This window comes from Aspergillus clavatus, genomic scaffold (assembly GCF_000002715.2).
Source record: "Aspergillus clavatus NRRL 1 1099423829802 genomic scaffold, whole genome shotgun sequence".
NCBI lineage: Eukaryota > Fungi > Ascomycota > Eurotiomycetes > Eurotiales > Aspergillaceae > Aspergillus > Aspergillus clavatus.
Window position 1 is genome coordinate 666,358 of NW_001517097.1, and position 16,387 is coordinate 682,744.

At 47.8% G+C, this 16,387-nt stretch overlaps 1 protein-coding gene across 1 annotated transcript, besides 6 other annotated features; it reads left to right on the forward strand.

The window, feature by feature from the left end:
- Positions 1–2,304: 2,304 nt before the first annotated feature.
- Positions 2,305–3,498, forward strand: ACLA_035590 (MBL fold metallo-hydrolase; the record flags this gene model as incomplete). The annotated part of the gene is made up of 3 exons (XM_001270781.1): positions 2,305–2,532; positions 2,589–2,736; positions 2,789–3,498. The coding sequence occupies 3 exons, from the start codon at positions 2,305–2,307 to the stop codon at positions 3,496–3,498; spliced, it is 1,086 nt and encodes a 361-aa protein (XP_001270782.1).
- A 1,326-nt stretch (positions 3,499–4,824) lies between these two features.
- Positions 4,825–4,847: a microsatellite.
- A 3,530-nt stretch (positions 4,848–8,377) lies between these two features.
- Positions 8,378–8,402: a microsatellite.
- A 1,717-nt stretch (positions 8,403–10,119) lies between these two features.
- Positions 10,120–10,156: a microsatellite.
- Positions 10,157–10,380: 224 nt separating this feature from the next.
- Positions 10,381–10,415: a microsatellite.
- A 2,590-nt stretch (positions 10,416–13,005) lies between these two features.
- Positions 13,006–13,032: a microsatellite.
- Positions 13,006–13,033: a microsatellite.
- Positions 13,034–16,387: the final 3,354 nt, after the last annotated feature.

The following is a 16,387-nucleotide window of genomic DNA, read 5'->3' on the forward strand; positions in this document are numbered from 1 at the left end:
GAATTCTCTCATGTATCCTGCTGACATTAGCGAGCTGCGACCAGCTTCGCTACCAAGTATAGCATACGATCAGTCCACTGCAACGATCAACAGTTTCAAGTTTCAACACGCAGTTCGGTGGTACCGTTGAGATTCGAGTACCTCGACTTTGGAACCTAAGGGTGACTATTCTCCATGGTTGCTGGACGAACCAGTTTCCGCTTCGGCCCTGATGCGTTGGCACTGGGAGCCACTGGAGTGACAATCAAGCGTCAGATCTGCCGCTTGTTCAAGCGCTGTTTGAGTATAATAATATTGAAACTGTCGTGTGGCCAATTTCCCCTTTGTCTCAGTTTGTCTCGATCAGCATCATACTCAAATTAGCATGAGATTGAGAAAGGACACAGCAAGAGGTTCACCCTGGAGTTTGGTCAACAATGGCTATGGCTTCCATGGTAGCCCAAATCCCAACTTTTTTAGTTGCTGGATCTTCCCCACCGTGGGTTCAAGATGCCGAGATCTGGAACGATCTTAACCAAGCACAGACATATTTGGAAGTTGGCGATGAAGGCCTGGGGGTTTGGGGGTTGATGATATTCATGGCATTGTTAATATTTCCATGGTTTTTATCCCATTGTCTCAGGACTGTGTTTGGCGATAATCGGAACTCGTCAAAACGATTTATGGCTAACCATTGCATCTGAATAGTCACGGCTCTATCTGAGATCTTGGGTATGCATCGAGATGCTCTAAAGCCTCAGTGGTCATCAGGGATGACAGGAATGGTGTGAGTCGCTCGGAACGGGGTTCTGCGACCATGGAATCTTCGCTAAGACGACATACGCGACGGAAAATCTCAGAAGTCAACCTCTAGAACTCGCGTCGATCCGCTTTGGAAACCTCTTGGTATATATGCCTTGCAGAGACATACTCGATAAAGGGATATGATATGTGCATGCGCCCCAGGTCTCATTCGTCGGTTTGGACGATACTGTCTTCAATAGGGTGAACGTCTCCCATGTTCGAAGAAGTTGCTTTGTGATCCTTAACTACCGTGCATTGGTGCATTCGCAGCAGTGTAATCCACAGTGAAGCTGATTTTCGGAGAAGGACCAGGGCGATGATGCTCAGAACCATCGAGACGTGCCATGTCTGGTGAAAAGGACTGTACCTGGACGCAAGACAGTACATGTTCCTACTTCATCTAAAAAGACAGAAGCGTTGTGTGGGCGAATCCGTCCCTCTTGGGTGGTACCAGATTATGGTCAACAAGAAACAATTTAATTAAGCACATGTCCATGATCCTCACAGGAGATAATGCATGCTGGGGTGTATGACTACAAGACATGCTCCAAAACCTCATCGTTTGTCCATTCCTTTTCCTATTGACAAAGAACCTTCGAAGCCTTCCGTCCACAATGCTATGTGGAATCCGTGAGCAGATACATGTTGAATACTCGGATGAGCTCGAGAGTAGGAATTACCAAGACAAATCAGTCCAGGACTTTCGATCAAGAGGCTTAGGAGAGTTGGAGGTAGCTGTCTCTATATCTCGGTACTCGTGCGTGGGACTGTAAGCGTCATGGGGGCTTCCCCTACGCCGTCATACTAACTGCATATTACCACAAGCATTAACATGCTGCTATACTCGCTCCTGCGAGTAGATATTTGAACATCCATCTGAGGCCATATGCTCATCCAACTCTGCTCTAGGCTGACTGCCCTCCAGGGTCAAGTCTCACACCGCACAACAGAATCCAACCGTATAAAACGGCGTGGCGAGAGATCAAATAGATCCAAATCCAAGCTGCGAAAGCAAGTTCATCTCGACTTTCTCTGTGATATGATCGAGGCCTATCTAGGGTGACATCTCTTCTGAAGTGACATGGTGTACGTTGGAAGCGCAAACAACTCAATTAGTCCTTCTTTACGAGGTCTTCAGAGCTACATCCCATGCCGAGACAAGCACTGAGCCAACAACTGAATCGAGTTGACTGACAATGACTTCTTCGATGGAGTATGCGGGAGTGGGCCGGGACGCGACCTCAGTATATGGTAATGTGCAGATGAAGTGTAGAGTCTGACCATTCGAGACTCATTAGTGTACAGTCTCAGGCATAATTCGAATATAGCGATCCTAAAATCAGATTCTAAAAAACAAATAGTTTCATCGATGATTGACGAGGATTCTGACTATCTGTCCTGCCCAGCCACGTCACCTGCCCGCAATTCCGAGTTTCGCTGACACTCAACCACACAACAACATTGAGCTTTCTCACAATCAACCATCTTCATAACATATAGATCCCTGTCACCGGGATAAAAATGCCCAGCTCAAGACTCGTAGAGATTGACTCCCTCGAAGCCCTCGTCATCATCGACAATGAGCTCGACCCCTTATCACCCGTCGCACCGGACACCGTCCAGGTCTCGGGTCTGATGGGCAGTCTCGCGACAGGCTCGCCCCACGAGCTCCAGGATAGAGTGGATGCGCATAAAGAACTAAGGATGGACGATATCTGCTGCTCGGCACATGGGCTGTCGATTCTTGTGGTATTTCCGCAGGCGGGTGAAAGTTGAGTAACGCCATATTTTAACATATTCCCTAGACTGCTACCAAAGGCGCCGTGAAACATTCGGTGCTCTTCGACGTAGGCCCGGAGGAGGACGCCTGGGAGAGAAATGCGAGGCGGTTACAAGCTGATCTCGCGTCGGTGGAGGTGATCCAGTTATCGCATTGGCATCGGGATCACTCTGGTTTGTTTATGCGCATTATTTGCGGAGGATTCCTTAGCTGACGGTGATACAGGCGGGCTTCTGCGGGCCATTCGCATGATTAACGAAGCCAAGCGAGTCAAGGGTGTGGAGGCGCGTCTGTCTGTTGACCTTCACCCCTCTCGTCCAGATTATCGGGGGATGACCATCGGCCAGAAGATCATCTCGCTGCAGGCGGACCCGTCGTTCGAGGAGATCGAGGCGGCTGGTGGAACAGTCGATAAGCATGACGAGATGCATACCATTCTCGACGACTTCTTTCTGATTTCTGGGGAGATTCCCCGGCGAACGAGCTACGAGAATGGCTTAAAGGGCGGGATGCGGTTTAGCCGCGAGGACGACGACTGGTTCTCAGACGAACGTATCGCCGACGAGCGGTTCCTCATGTGTAATTTGAAAGGTTGGTGTATTGCACCTTCTCCGGTGTCCAGTCGCATGCTGACGGCACTAGACAAAGGAATTGTCATGTTCACGGGCTGCAGCCACGCCGGGGTCGTCAACGCGGCCATACACGCGGTTGAATCTCTAGGCGGCACTGTACCCCTGCATGCTGTGGTTGGGGGTTTTCATCTGGCCACGAGCGAGGAGCAGCAGATGGAGAGCACGGTGAAGGATTTGAGGAAGCTGGACCCTGCCGTGCTCTTGCCGGGCCATTGCACGGGCTGGCGGGCGAAGTTTGCCATTGAGCGGCTTATGCCTGGGACGCTGGTGCCGTGCACGGTAGGCATCAAGATCGCATTCTGACCTTGGGGCGGACGAGATATTGAGCCAGAGGCACAACGAACTGATTTCGTCGGATCTCTAATAGCCTCGGAGACAGATTGAGTGAACGTCGAGGCATGTCGATCGTGGTATATGAGCGTTCGCAACACCAGCATACAACGAGTGTTACCGTTGGCTGGCATACAGCAAATGATGGAATGATATTCATGATATCTAGACGTCCCAGCTAAGCATGTCCTGAGATCGCACCAACCTCAGGGCCAGACAGTCATCATTGTGAATGACACTCAGCACCTTTCGATGTAGGCGATTACAGGTCTAAGTCACCACGACCTACTAAATATTGGCCTGATATCTAGCAAACTGAACTTGAACGGCACAAGTTCGACCATACCCATGTGTGGCTGTCTCTGCCGAATGGCCCTACTTTTGATTGTGCATGTAGAATGAACTTGTTTAGCTAGATATATATTCTCTTGACAGTGGCACATGGTTGACATTTACTACGGACAACCATTATATATTGTTAAGTGTAGTCCAACGTATATCTAGCGTTGACATATCTCAATCACAATATATTTTGAACCATCCCTAACTGCCAATCAAACGATAAATACATAGCAAACAATAGTATATTCCCATCAAGAAACATTCCTTAATCAACTTTGCCAACCTACCATAGACCTTAACTAAAAGCAACAACTCCGGCACTCCGTAACCTCATCTCATCTTTAATCTCGCCATAAGTGACTGCATGCACAACACACCCACACCCACAAGCCACTGACTTATTTTTGCGTCAAGCGGCACAAAGACACTCATTTCCACCACCCATCAACTATAATTCCACCTTGCATACCGCGTCCTGCGCCAAGATCCCTTCCTTCAGAAGACTAAAGTCTAAAGACTATATCCACGTCGCCATGGAAGAGTCTAGATAGTTTCAACTCTACGTACTCTTATGCAGAACCCCATACTTGTTTACACCAGAGCGCTCTCTCGTCCCGTGTAACGGAGCTTGAAAAAAGCCCTTCGCCGTTCAGTATTCCCCGGGTCGCCATCACGTACGGGAGTCCTTCCTCCCCCTTCCCCCCAGGCGCCCCAGTAGTCCTGCGTCTGATAGAGTGTGTGCTGTAACTGTTACTCTTACTGGGCAACTTGTGTCTGTCCGCCACGCCAAGACGCCGTGTCCTACCTCACACCTCTGCCACGTCGATCATATGGATCTCTCAATCTTCTCTCTCTCTCCCCCTTTTCCTCTCCTTATCCCTTCGCTTGGCTCATGCGCCGGGGCGACGGGGACGGGCTGGGCTGAGCTGAGCTGGGGTGGTACGAAGATCCGGGACGGTGAAGTGAAGTGAAGTGAGGTGTCCGTGACGCGCTCTTCTCTTTCCCTCTAGGGGTAAATGGACAGGCTGCGCCAAGGCGATAACGAAGGGAGGGAATGTACAGGACAGGACAGGACGGCAGGGCTTGGCGCGGGGGGGTTAAGATGGGATGGAAGGGCGATGGTTGGTTGGGAAGGAGAGAGTTTAGGCTGTTGGGTCACGGTGTGATTCGGGATTCTTGTGTAGGATCCTGTTGAGCAAGCGATGCTGCCAAGAGGGCGAGGTGTGTTACCCTGGGTGGTACTGGTAGGACTGTATGTAATGGGAATGGATACAGGGTGTATGTAGATATGTCGATACTTGTGTATGGATGTGCTCTGCTCTGTATGCTTGGCTATGCAGGTGGATGGCCATGACCAGGGAATCGAGAATGAGACAAGGAGTAGTAACTAGTAAGCTTTGCGATAGAGGCTTATTCAGCTGATGCTGAGATTTATCTCTGGAATAATGAAATATGGATATCCAGTGCTATTGCATATTAATGAAGATAGACTGATATGCCAAGGATGTTCCTTGCTGACGCTGCAGCATCAGGGGAATGAGGTATGCTTGGCGCTGGAACTATTGGCTTGGGGATTGTTAATTCGATTTGACTCTCTTCAAAGTGAGATATGGGGTGGTGGTGAAACCTGTCAGGTCTGACCTGGATCATCACGATGTGATATGACAATGATCATAATGATAGTCTCTCAACCCTCAAGCTCAAGGTCATAATCAATGATGAATTGCCCCGGCAATGCCGATATTTTTAGACCAGCCATTCGATATCTATACAGTAAATTGATACAAGTAGCTATCTACTCCACACGGGAAAGAAGAAACGACCCAAGGAAGAGCCTTACCTGACATCATATTGCAAGCACGACTCTCTTGAAACGAGGCTGACATTGATTCTTGGGCTCTGAGCTCAGTGATCTGCATCTGGGATCATTCTTGATTCGGATTCGGATCGAATACGAAGCAGATTTTGATAGATTCTCCGGATTTCAATTCAGGGGCTGCTTGGCCTTCATGCTTTCAACTGACGATGCAGGCACAGCCTCATGCACTGTCAATCCGCCAAGTCCACCCATTTTTTTTTTTAATTTGAATTGGGAGAACTGTAACTCTTCCTGACTGGAAACCGTGATGATCCCGCAAGTCACAGGCTGTCCTGTGAGCCAGCCACCGTCAATAGTCTCCTGGAGAAAGGGTCTTTTCGTGGGGGGTGCCGCCAAAACTAAGCCTCGAAGCATAGACACAGGATAGAGTTATGCTGATGCTCATGATTACTCCATACTCTTACATCATATCAGGATGATAAGACTGCAGGAAGTACGGAGTACGGAGTATGTAGATAGTTATGCAGAGTGCAATCGGACAATTCTCCATCATCAAGGGATATTGTTTCATGATTCATCTTGCAAGAGATAGTGATCAACGCCGTAAAAGCAATAGTCTCCGGACGAACATGTCGATCAGCCTGTTTGGGAAGTATGCTTCGCACAGCATGGACTTGGCAGTTGGCTAAGTAGTGGTTTTCTCCATGCGGTACTCCGGAGATGGCCATGATCAAAGTATGTATGGAGAGCACCTCGTTTAGCGATATAGACATGAATGAACTGTGTGTCTGATGATTATGTTGTCATCGGATGGAGCTGCGCAGTAAGTAGTTGAGGATGCGGATTTAACTTGAATGTTTCAACATACGAGGTACCTGGTCATTCTACCCTTTCCATGATGAGAACGGGTCTTATTCTGCAGCTCGAGATCAATGCGATGCGACGTACTCCGTACGCAAGGAGAATGATAGTGAGATGTGCACCTGATCCGTTTCAACTGGTCTCGGACACTGATGTGATGACTGATGACTGCAATTATCCTGGCATAAAATCGGTAGACACAGAATATGCAAGCAAGTCAACGTGACCTGTTTACTCCATCCTCTCCAACGTTGCTCCAGTCTACCTACCTAAGCATAAATATCCAAATAATGATGAATATGAATGAATGAATGGAACCAAGTCAATCTCTGTCTTTAACTCTCTCCAGACAGGCAAATAATCCCTCATACACGTTCTCTGCAGGCGTCTATCATCCAATCATCCTCTTCTCAAAGGACCGAAACCAACCGAGCAAAGGTTCGCCTCACCCATGGAAACCATTCGCATCATCTTAATACCACCCAGAAGACATTGACCAATGAACAAGTGCATGAGTATTTTGCAGGGGAGTCCATTTCCAATCGACGTGCCGATTGCCGCGTGCCGTCCAGGCCGATTCCCACCACCGATTTTTATCCTTGAGCGTTCGTGCCTCCCGATGGTGGTGACTGGTGGCACTTTGCCCATCCCGATAGGATTGTCGCCAACCAGCCATACCATATAGGTCTGATGAATGACATTTCGGGATAAGATGGCGATGGTGAATTTTGCTCTTCTGGGTTGTCTGTGTCCATGGCAAACATCAACGGAGATATAACCGCAGTGGTTTACGAGTTACGAGGTGGTTTTAGCTTAGTTGTCCAGACCGGTCGTCTGTTTAAGTCTAATGCGATGGAGCATGTCTCTAGCGACTGTTCTCCATACTCTATCTACCTACTTCGGCTCCTCCATCCATGTGGTGTACATTTTTCCACCTGCAGAAGTCTGAGAGTCTGAGACTGCTTAGTCTTACTCGTATAACTCGTATAACTCGAGCTATCTCCGTAGTCAAGGTTTGTTACCCCGAGGGGATATCTCCAGAGCTCAGAAAATCCCGACTCGGAGTCGGGGCAGTCGGAAACTAGATAGTAGATAGTAGATAAGACAGCGGGCGAGCGGAGTGTATGTCTGTCTGTGTCACTTCGCCGTTGTATTTTGATCGTCCCTGCGACTTCTCATTATTACTTGACGTTGTGGCATGCAGCGGGACGTGGCACCATAGGACGAACAATTAGGATTGTCGTCGTTGGCTAGGAAGAGTACGAATTTTTCTTTTTTTTTCTCTCCCGCGTGCGGGATTTCCTTTCAAGCACGATATTGCCAGGGGGGAACGGAGGACAGATCCCAACGGTAGATAATTGCCTAATCGGGCGAGATTGAAGCCTGTCAGTTACACACTTCTCGTGTACTCCGCAATCTGTACAGTAGTAGTAGCGCTGTCGCAGCAGTGGAAGTGACAGTAGTCACGTTGCAGTGATGATTATTCCATTCATTTTCTCCGACGAAACACTATTCGCACCGCGGATTTGTCAGGGAGCGGGATGACGGAGGATTAGCAAGATGTCTTGTCGCTCCGGTCAATGATTCCAGCGAGCTTAAGCAGAGTTACACCCGAGTGCAATTCGCGGAGCTCATGAAGGCATCCAATCCCACGAAGATAATTGACGCCAGGAATCAGCTTGCTCCTAGTCTCTATCTACTCGGTACTGTACTCCGGACAGACTACGGTCTCTGGGATGCCAGGTCATCCTGCTCATGCCATTGCTGGCTAGCTAGCTAGCTGCTAGAGCCTATCTCGGTATCTAGCTGCTGCTTGTCATCCCGCGAGAGAAAAGAAAAAAAAAAAAAAAAAAAAGCTCGGGGGATGAGAGCAGGGATCCCATCGACGCAGAAAACCCCTCACCAGGATCCTCGATGAGACAGCTTGGCAAGCAGTAACTAGACGGTCGATCGTCCCAGTGGAGCTCACCCACGCTAAAAGGCCAACTACTCCGGAGTTACTAGGCAGTCTAGCAGAGTCGCAAGTCCCAGTCGCTAGCGCGCCATCCGTGGTGACCTGGATATTCCGACGGGCGACGGCAAGTCAGCAATCGGTGAGTGGGAGATGCCCACTTGCCTAGACGGTGATAGCATGCTTCCTCAGCAATCTCACTATGGAGTATGAACGGAACTAGTGGACAAAACACAGGAGACTACTGTAGGTACGAGGGCGCGAGAGCGAAGCCAAGAATGGGAATTAATGACTTTGAGGGTTCGATGGTTCATCTCATTCATTATTATCCTGGGTCAGCGAGCCAGTAGGGAACGGACATGCTGCTCCACTGCAAGGAATATGAGGCTAATCTCGCGGACATTGCTCCATGATTACTGTATTAATGTGCATTACTGGCTTACTTACTCATTTAGGTATTCTGCTTAGTACGGGCAGAGGGGAATGATAGTTGAAGTTCTTACTACGTACTCCATCGGTTTGAATAAAGTTCATTAATCCCAATCTCATTTGCTATCTTCTTCTTCATCTTTCCCTCCTTCTACCTCGGCATCTTAAGGTACTTAGGAGACTGAAGATAAGCTTGGCGGAGTATCTCATATTAGATCTCGACTACTATCTACGGTACCTGACTGAACCGGCAAAATACCGTGTTTTCACTGCTAACGTAGGCAAGGTACACGTACCGAATCTAGCCGAATCGGGCATCCCGTTCCTCGCTCCCCATTAGACAACTGCAGGCTAGTAATCAGGCTCTGTCACTGGCAGGAGTGCTAGGCTTAGCCGCACAATCAGCTTTGCAGTCTTACTTAAGGTAGGTGGTAGGTAAGGGTAAGGTAATAGTTGGTATATTCTGACGAATGGTGTTTCGGTTTTACGGTCGCTCACTTGAGCAGCCAGCAGTGCATCACTGAATCAGCACGTAAACTCCCCTATCTTTCATCGAAAATGACGTAGGAGGTTGTATCTATCGTGCAGTCGTGCGAAAAGAGAGAAAAAGAAGAAAAAAAAGAAAAATCCCACCGTCCTCTCACAGCGTTGCCGATCAACCGAGCAAGGGTATCATCTGTCAAGTTCCGCTGTCAAGGATTCCAAGTCGTCCGTTTGATAATCATTATTAGTATTCCCATATCCAAAAACATACTTACGCTACGGGGCGAACTCCTGCCTCCAAGAAAAGCGTCTTATAAAAGAAAAGATAATAGAAAAATGCAACGATGAACAATCCGCTTTCCATGCAGCTCAAAAACAAAGACATCCAATGATATCCCCTGGGTATCTCGGTGTTGTCGAAACGTAACCATGGCACCAACCGCCCACAGAAGGTTTCTAGAAAACGTCGAGAAGAAGGGCCGTCTGCGGGCGAGCGGATTCGCCGCTTGCTGCATCCACATCCCAATGCAGTCAGAATCGAATTCCTCCGCTTTGGGGGAGGAGGGTTGGATCATATTCATGGATGCTTTTTGCTAGTCCTGTGGGCTTTTCTTGTCTGTATGCATGTCTGGTTGCAGTTGGGAGTGGGCGTGGGAGTGGCGAGATGTCAGTTGACACTCGATAGACGGATATCTAGTGTGGGAGTCTCTTTTGTTTTTTTTTTTTTTTTTTTTCGTTTTTTTTTTGGATCATATCATCCATGCAGGTGGGTGCCTTGGCAGCAATGAGTTGGCTGTTGTGCGATTATTGGAAGTCTTGGAAAGATGGCTGCTTCTTGAGGTGGTCTTGTATGGATGGTATGGTGCTGGTCGCTAACTGGAAAAGGTCAAGGGCGAGGCATTTTCATCGATACGAATACGGCCACCCCGTATGGAGGATTTGGTGGGTTCTCTCGACATCAACACTAGAGGATAGATAGATAGATACTACGTAGATAGATAGATACAAAAAGTATGCATAATTGACTCAATCTGAATGCATTGAGGCTTAACTTCAGGGCAAACCGTAGATTCAAGATTGTAGATGTCTATCGAGGTACAGTTATTCCTAGATTCCTAGATGCGACCGAGCGGTATCGGAGTCACTGTTGATCTGTTGTACCTAGGTACTATCTTCTTTGTACCAGATTCATTTGAACATATCAATGAAAGGGTTAGTGTGCTTTAGCTGGGCAGATTACAGATTGCAGTTTGCAGTTTGTACTTAAGATACTTTGGTACGCTGTACAGAAGGCTAGAAATCAAAGAATTGTATCTCATATGCGGTCGCAATTGATTCGACGATATTGAAGATATATCTCTACTGCTATGTTGAGGGATGGCACTCATAAGATCATAACTCACGAGTCATAAGAGCTCCATACCAACCCCGTAGTAACAGATAATCACTCAATAGTGCCAGGTACTCAGGTCTAGTACCATCCAGTCGGAGATTGACATCCGTTGGATATCAAATATCAAACGGCAATTCCATGGCTCGCTGTGGAGAGTCATCTTTTCGAGACGCTTCGGTGCTGTTGCGTTTCCATGGTTCCCTCCACTTCGGCTAGAGTCTCTTGCCATACAATTCAATTAACCGCCAAGATCGATGCATCAGCCCCGTCTTCTTCCATAATCCAGACCATTACTAACAAGTCCAAGTATCAGTCAGCCTTGACTCTCTACAGTAGCAGCTCACATGTCCCAGTTGTCTCACGGAGGGCAACGGAAGGACTACAGACGACCGCGCTTCGTATAGATTTCATCATTATTTCCCAGGATCAAGTTGAAAACAAACAAAAAAAAAGAGATGGCTGGGGGGCTGACAAGAAACCCACATAACAATGACAATCAATCATGGCATGTTCTCCGTGATCGACCGGCCATTTCCTCTTGGCTGACGTGGGTGCATGTCTTTCCTCTTCCTCTGCTTGGGTAAAACATTTAGCAGAGACCGGGAAATGGCCAGATGAGCGAATCCCCCGGAAAATGAAATTCGATCCGTATCGCAGTTTTGAGTTACCTTGCAGGTTACCGGGGCGTACCTAGATTAGTATGTGATTTGCTGTATTGATGGACTGCTGCGCACGGGGCTGCATGGGGATGGAGCGCCAACACTGTCTTTTTCTTTTTTCTTTGTTCAATCCCTCTGGCTGGCTGGGGGAGTGATTGATTGTTTTGATGGTATGGAGTAGAAATGTTCAATTGAGGATTACTACTACTCGGGATGAACCGGTAAATGGTTGAATCACTTACAGTAGGGACAAGACCAAGAGGTTGATCTTTGTTGTAAACGTATGGAGTAATATCGTCTCATGCAGGACCCTCCGATAACTAATAATAATCTCATCAATTAATATCGCTCACGGACTAACCGAGTTCTTCATAGCGTATGAAGCTCATAGCTAGTATGTAGTAGGTAGCATCTGGGTCCCGGTAAGTGGTAACTCTTTTGAGTCTAGGTAGGAAGATGGTAGTAGTGCAACAGTGCAAGGCGTTCTGACGAGTCCGAGCTCCTCCGCGATGATTATTCCCGCCGCCCTGCCAGCTCCTGAACTGTCAATCTCAAAGAGTCTCTCAAGTCTCGATTCTGACCTGCCAGCCGCGGAAAGCGCCCGCCAAACCGAACCCGGTAAGACGTTTCAACATCCCCCCGTAGGCACGCTCATCTAATTAACCCCCATGATTACTCCGTTCTTCGATGAGGTCTTCCTTGTCAGTTGTCGCTTGTCGCTGTCGAATACAATTGCCTCTTTGAGGTGATATCGGGATTCACCACAGTAGCTGTTTCTTGCCTCCCCCGTTACTCCATAGTCCATACCTACATATCCGTATTTAGTACCATCCCAAGTAGGCTCACCGTGATTTAGCACGGGAAACATTCGCGATAATTCCCCCCACGGCAACTGACTCTGGATAAGGGGAAGGGGACGAAATGGGATATCAACACACGCACAATAACCTGCATACGGAGCTGCACAATAGGACTGCAGGGCAAAAAAAAAAAGAAAAGAGAAAGGGAATGATACTCAAAGACAAATGATACCGTGCCAGCACAATTCCCTTCTCCATGTCGATACTCGATAGTCTGCAATTGACAGGGAAGATCCGGGGATCAAGGCAGACCACAGAGAGCAGGTCTTTATCCATCGTGCTCGATATTGCTTTTTTTTTTTTTCGAACTGCACCCGAGTGTCTGCAGACAAGAGAAAAACAAAAAGAAACACCAAAAAGAGGCGTCGAGCCCTATCCCTCTATTCCTCCATCAGGCATTATGATAGCTGAGGTCTAAGTAAGAAACAATTTTATTTAAAGAACATTAAAAAAAGGTTATTTCTCCTACTCCATATCTAACCCATCCACAACGTAGACTGGAGTAGCTGTAGGGCAGTATCTGGGCAATAGCATTAGGCATCTCGATTTTTTCCCATTCTCCAGTCTCCAGCTTTTCTCCAGATTTCCTGAACCCTGGACTCTGGAGACTGACGGTGAGTGGCCGTGCAGCCCATCCTAGAATTTTCTGGGGATACTTGGCGATGGACCGGAGCCGTCTTTAATTTTTTTTTTTTTTTTTTTTTTTTTTTTGTGAAAGGCAACGGCAACGACCTAACCACCCCAACCACTGAGACAAGCCTTATGTGCGATGAAGCTTGATGGAGATTTACGGTGAACTACAATCATGGACGTTCCCTTTTGATACTCGCCTACAGCGGTAACTGGGGAGAAGATAATGGAGAGAGACGAGATTCGACGATCAACCTCCACAGTGAAGGCAGACAGTGAACAGGGGAAGAACAAAAAGAAAATGAAAAGAGAGAAGAAGGAAAAAAAAAAAAAAACTCTCCGAATTATTGCAAGGAATAAGGCCCGGGATTCCAATGCAACCACCATGTCAGCCGATTCCGCTCATGGTGATAGGAGATGGGATGCCATAAAATCCCGCTGGTCCAAAGACTTCGTGGGCATGGACATGAGCATGGCTGCCATGGCATATATGCATGGATGTCTACTATAGACGCTGGGAGGCAACTGGGAAGCCTCGTGCAGACCTGGAATGGGATATCCGCCCAGATCCCACTCTTATGCGATACTGGATGGAGAATTGTAAACACTGCATAGATACTACTACTGTAGATACTCTGTAGATAGATAGTTCGAAGCAAATAATCTTCAGACCCGATGATCCTCAAGAATCGTGATGATGACCGACGCCTCTCGGGAGACCCGGTAGCTTAGACTGGGATCCTGTTGCTTCGAGGTCGAGATGTCCGCCACCACCTCCATCACCATCATCGAAAAATCAAAAAGCCCGATCTGGTAGCGAAGGGGAACTTTAGGAACCTCATCCCTGGACATCCGTCGCTCGGGGCCCCGACCGGACAGAAGTACCACATGTGTAGTTTTGACTGTTGACAGATGATGACTTGAACATTATCCTACATCCTTTACATACTTACAGTCACATACCTGATGCAGTGTCAGCGGCAATCAGATGGGACTTTCTCGGGCGTCGGCATCGTAGGCGAGATAGGTGACCTATAGTACTCCGTAGAACTCGTCGCTTAAACAGGAAGGCCTCACGGCCGATTATGCCTTTGCCCAAGGTCGAATTGCCGAGAGACAGCAAGTCGTAGTATCTAGTAGATAGTACTACAGAGTACAGAGTAGTGCTTCGTCCTCTTCATCCTCTTCATCCGTGGAGATAGATGGATGATGAAAGACGGTCAACCTACGATCTCCGCCCATGAAAACATTTGTCTCAAGTAAAAGCAACCACGCTGATTTGCTCGAATTCAGCCTTTTTTGTAACTATTGAAATCACTCTGGGCCTTGGCCGCCGTCCAGCCCGTCGGTGCATTTTTCGCTTTCACATTCCCAAAGGACAACTTCTACGGTGTATGAATGACAGTTCGATGCACCCCCCATCTTCCCTAAAGTAAAGAAACGGTCCTTTTCGGTCCTACATCAACGGAGTACCTAGGTATGTATCTACAGGGAAGAAATTGAGCCTAGAGGGGAGCCTCGCTCCATCCATGTTGAAATGTATCATATCAAGAGTACACAGTACCGATTAGCTAACTATAACAGACCGGGCCTGACCCCCGCTCGCCGACTCGCCCACCATTCAGGATATTAGTAACTTAAATGACGCTCGTGGATGTGGGCAAAGAAAGAAGAACATAACATGCTCCCTCCACGAGACAGAGTGGCACGAAACTCAATCAGGATTAGACGGGGAAGAGCGATTGGCGCAAGCAAAGGGCCAAAAAAAATAAATACTAAGGAAGGGTGGAGGGGGACAGGGTCAGGGCGACCAGTCGCTGCATGCGCAGAAAGCGATCGACCCTGGGTTAGTTTTAGTCTAGTGTAGTTCCACGGAGAAGAGAGAGCGAGAGGGCAAAAAAAAAAATTAAATTAAAATTGGGAATTGAATTTTCCATTAAGATTGTGTGGTAGGTTCGGGGTGTTGCGGTGAGTGGTGACAGGAGGAGTGCGTGGATGTAACGGGGCTGGGGGTGCTATATCCAAGAGATAACAGTCGCTGATAACAAATAATAATAAGAACGAATAATGGCAACGCCGATGACATCATGTAATCTATCTCGGACTTTACACTTTGTGGTGTATTGCGACGGTAATGAATTATGACTGGAATATTACTCGCGACATCTCCCGAGGGCCTTTTTTTTGGTCCTTATGGTGTGATAGCATCCAAGAGAAGTCATATTCTGTAGCAATGATAGAAATCAGTCCTTAGCGAAGTGCAATTGCCATGGATTCAGTTGCAGATTCATATCCAAAATGCTAGATCTATGATGTACAGAGACTCGTCTAGATATCCCTCTGGCATGACAATCGACATCATCGACCAAGAACCAAGTTGTTTGTTTTGACCATGCCAGATGCCTGGCCGGAATTGGTAGTCGAAAAGGTCCCAGGGCCTGACTTTCTTCTCCCTTGCGTTCCCATCTTAGTTGCTGAACTCGTGGTTCCAAGATCGGGTAGGACGGCCCTGCGTTCTGCGGTACTGGTAACCGCAGGTATTTTGGTATGGTAAACTGGTGGTGCCCTGTCATCGGATCATAACACTGGAAGAAGAAATATGCTGGTGGGTGGGATTTGCCTTGTTTGTTTTCATGGTTTCCCGCCGTACTGAACATTTTTCCCCCTGCAAGGGAAAAATGTCAGTGTCGTTGCATACTCTATTTATGACTATTAGGTAGATAGCCTATCTAGATAGATACGATGGGCAAAACACAAAATATTGAATCACATCTAGCTCGCCAATACTCTGCTTTTTGATAGTCTCGTCTTGTCCTTGTCTTGGTCTTTCTGCGGTGCTCTTCTTGTGTGGTGCAATTCCAATTTCCATTGCCAAATGGTCATGGTTTTAGATTTCTAGGCATGAATTGATGGTACTTGAGGCGCGTCTCAGATCTCGCTCACTGTTTTTTATCGAAGAAAATCGCGCATAGTTAAGATGAGTGGTTGATGATGATGGACGGGCAAAATTTAACGAGCGCCAGCCGCACACGGTAGACTAGATAGATGGGAGAGGGAGAGGATGAGGACTCCGGCCTGGTACACCCAGTAACAAAGTGTGTTACCGTATCTTTTTGGTCCTCCGAGATAGGCTGACCGAGCTCAGCTCTGTGGCCGATGTCCCGGCTTGGTATCTTACAGCAACTTTACGGAATACTATCATGCTACTGACATACTACTGTGTATGTCTAAGCCTAGACGGACTTCCCTCCCCAGATGTTCTTCTGCGTCTAATCTCTATGGAGTCGGCCGTGCCGTAAAGTTGTCTGGAGCAGCGGAGTTGATGTTCTGGAGGGGGCGAAAAGTCGGCAGTCGGCACCGATCCGCCGTGTCGAGACTTGAGAAAGAGAGTGGTGTGTGAGAAAGGGAGACACGGTACAGACAGTCCGTAGAACC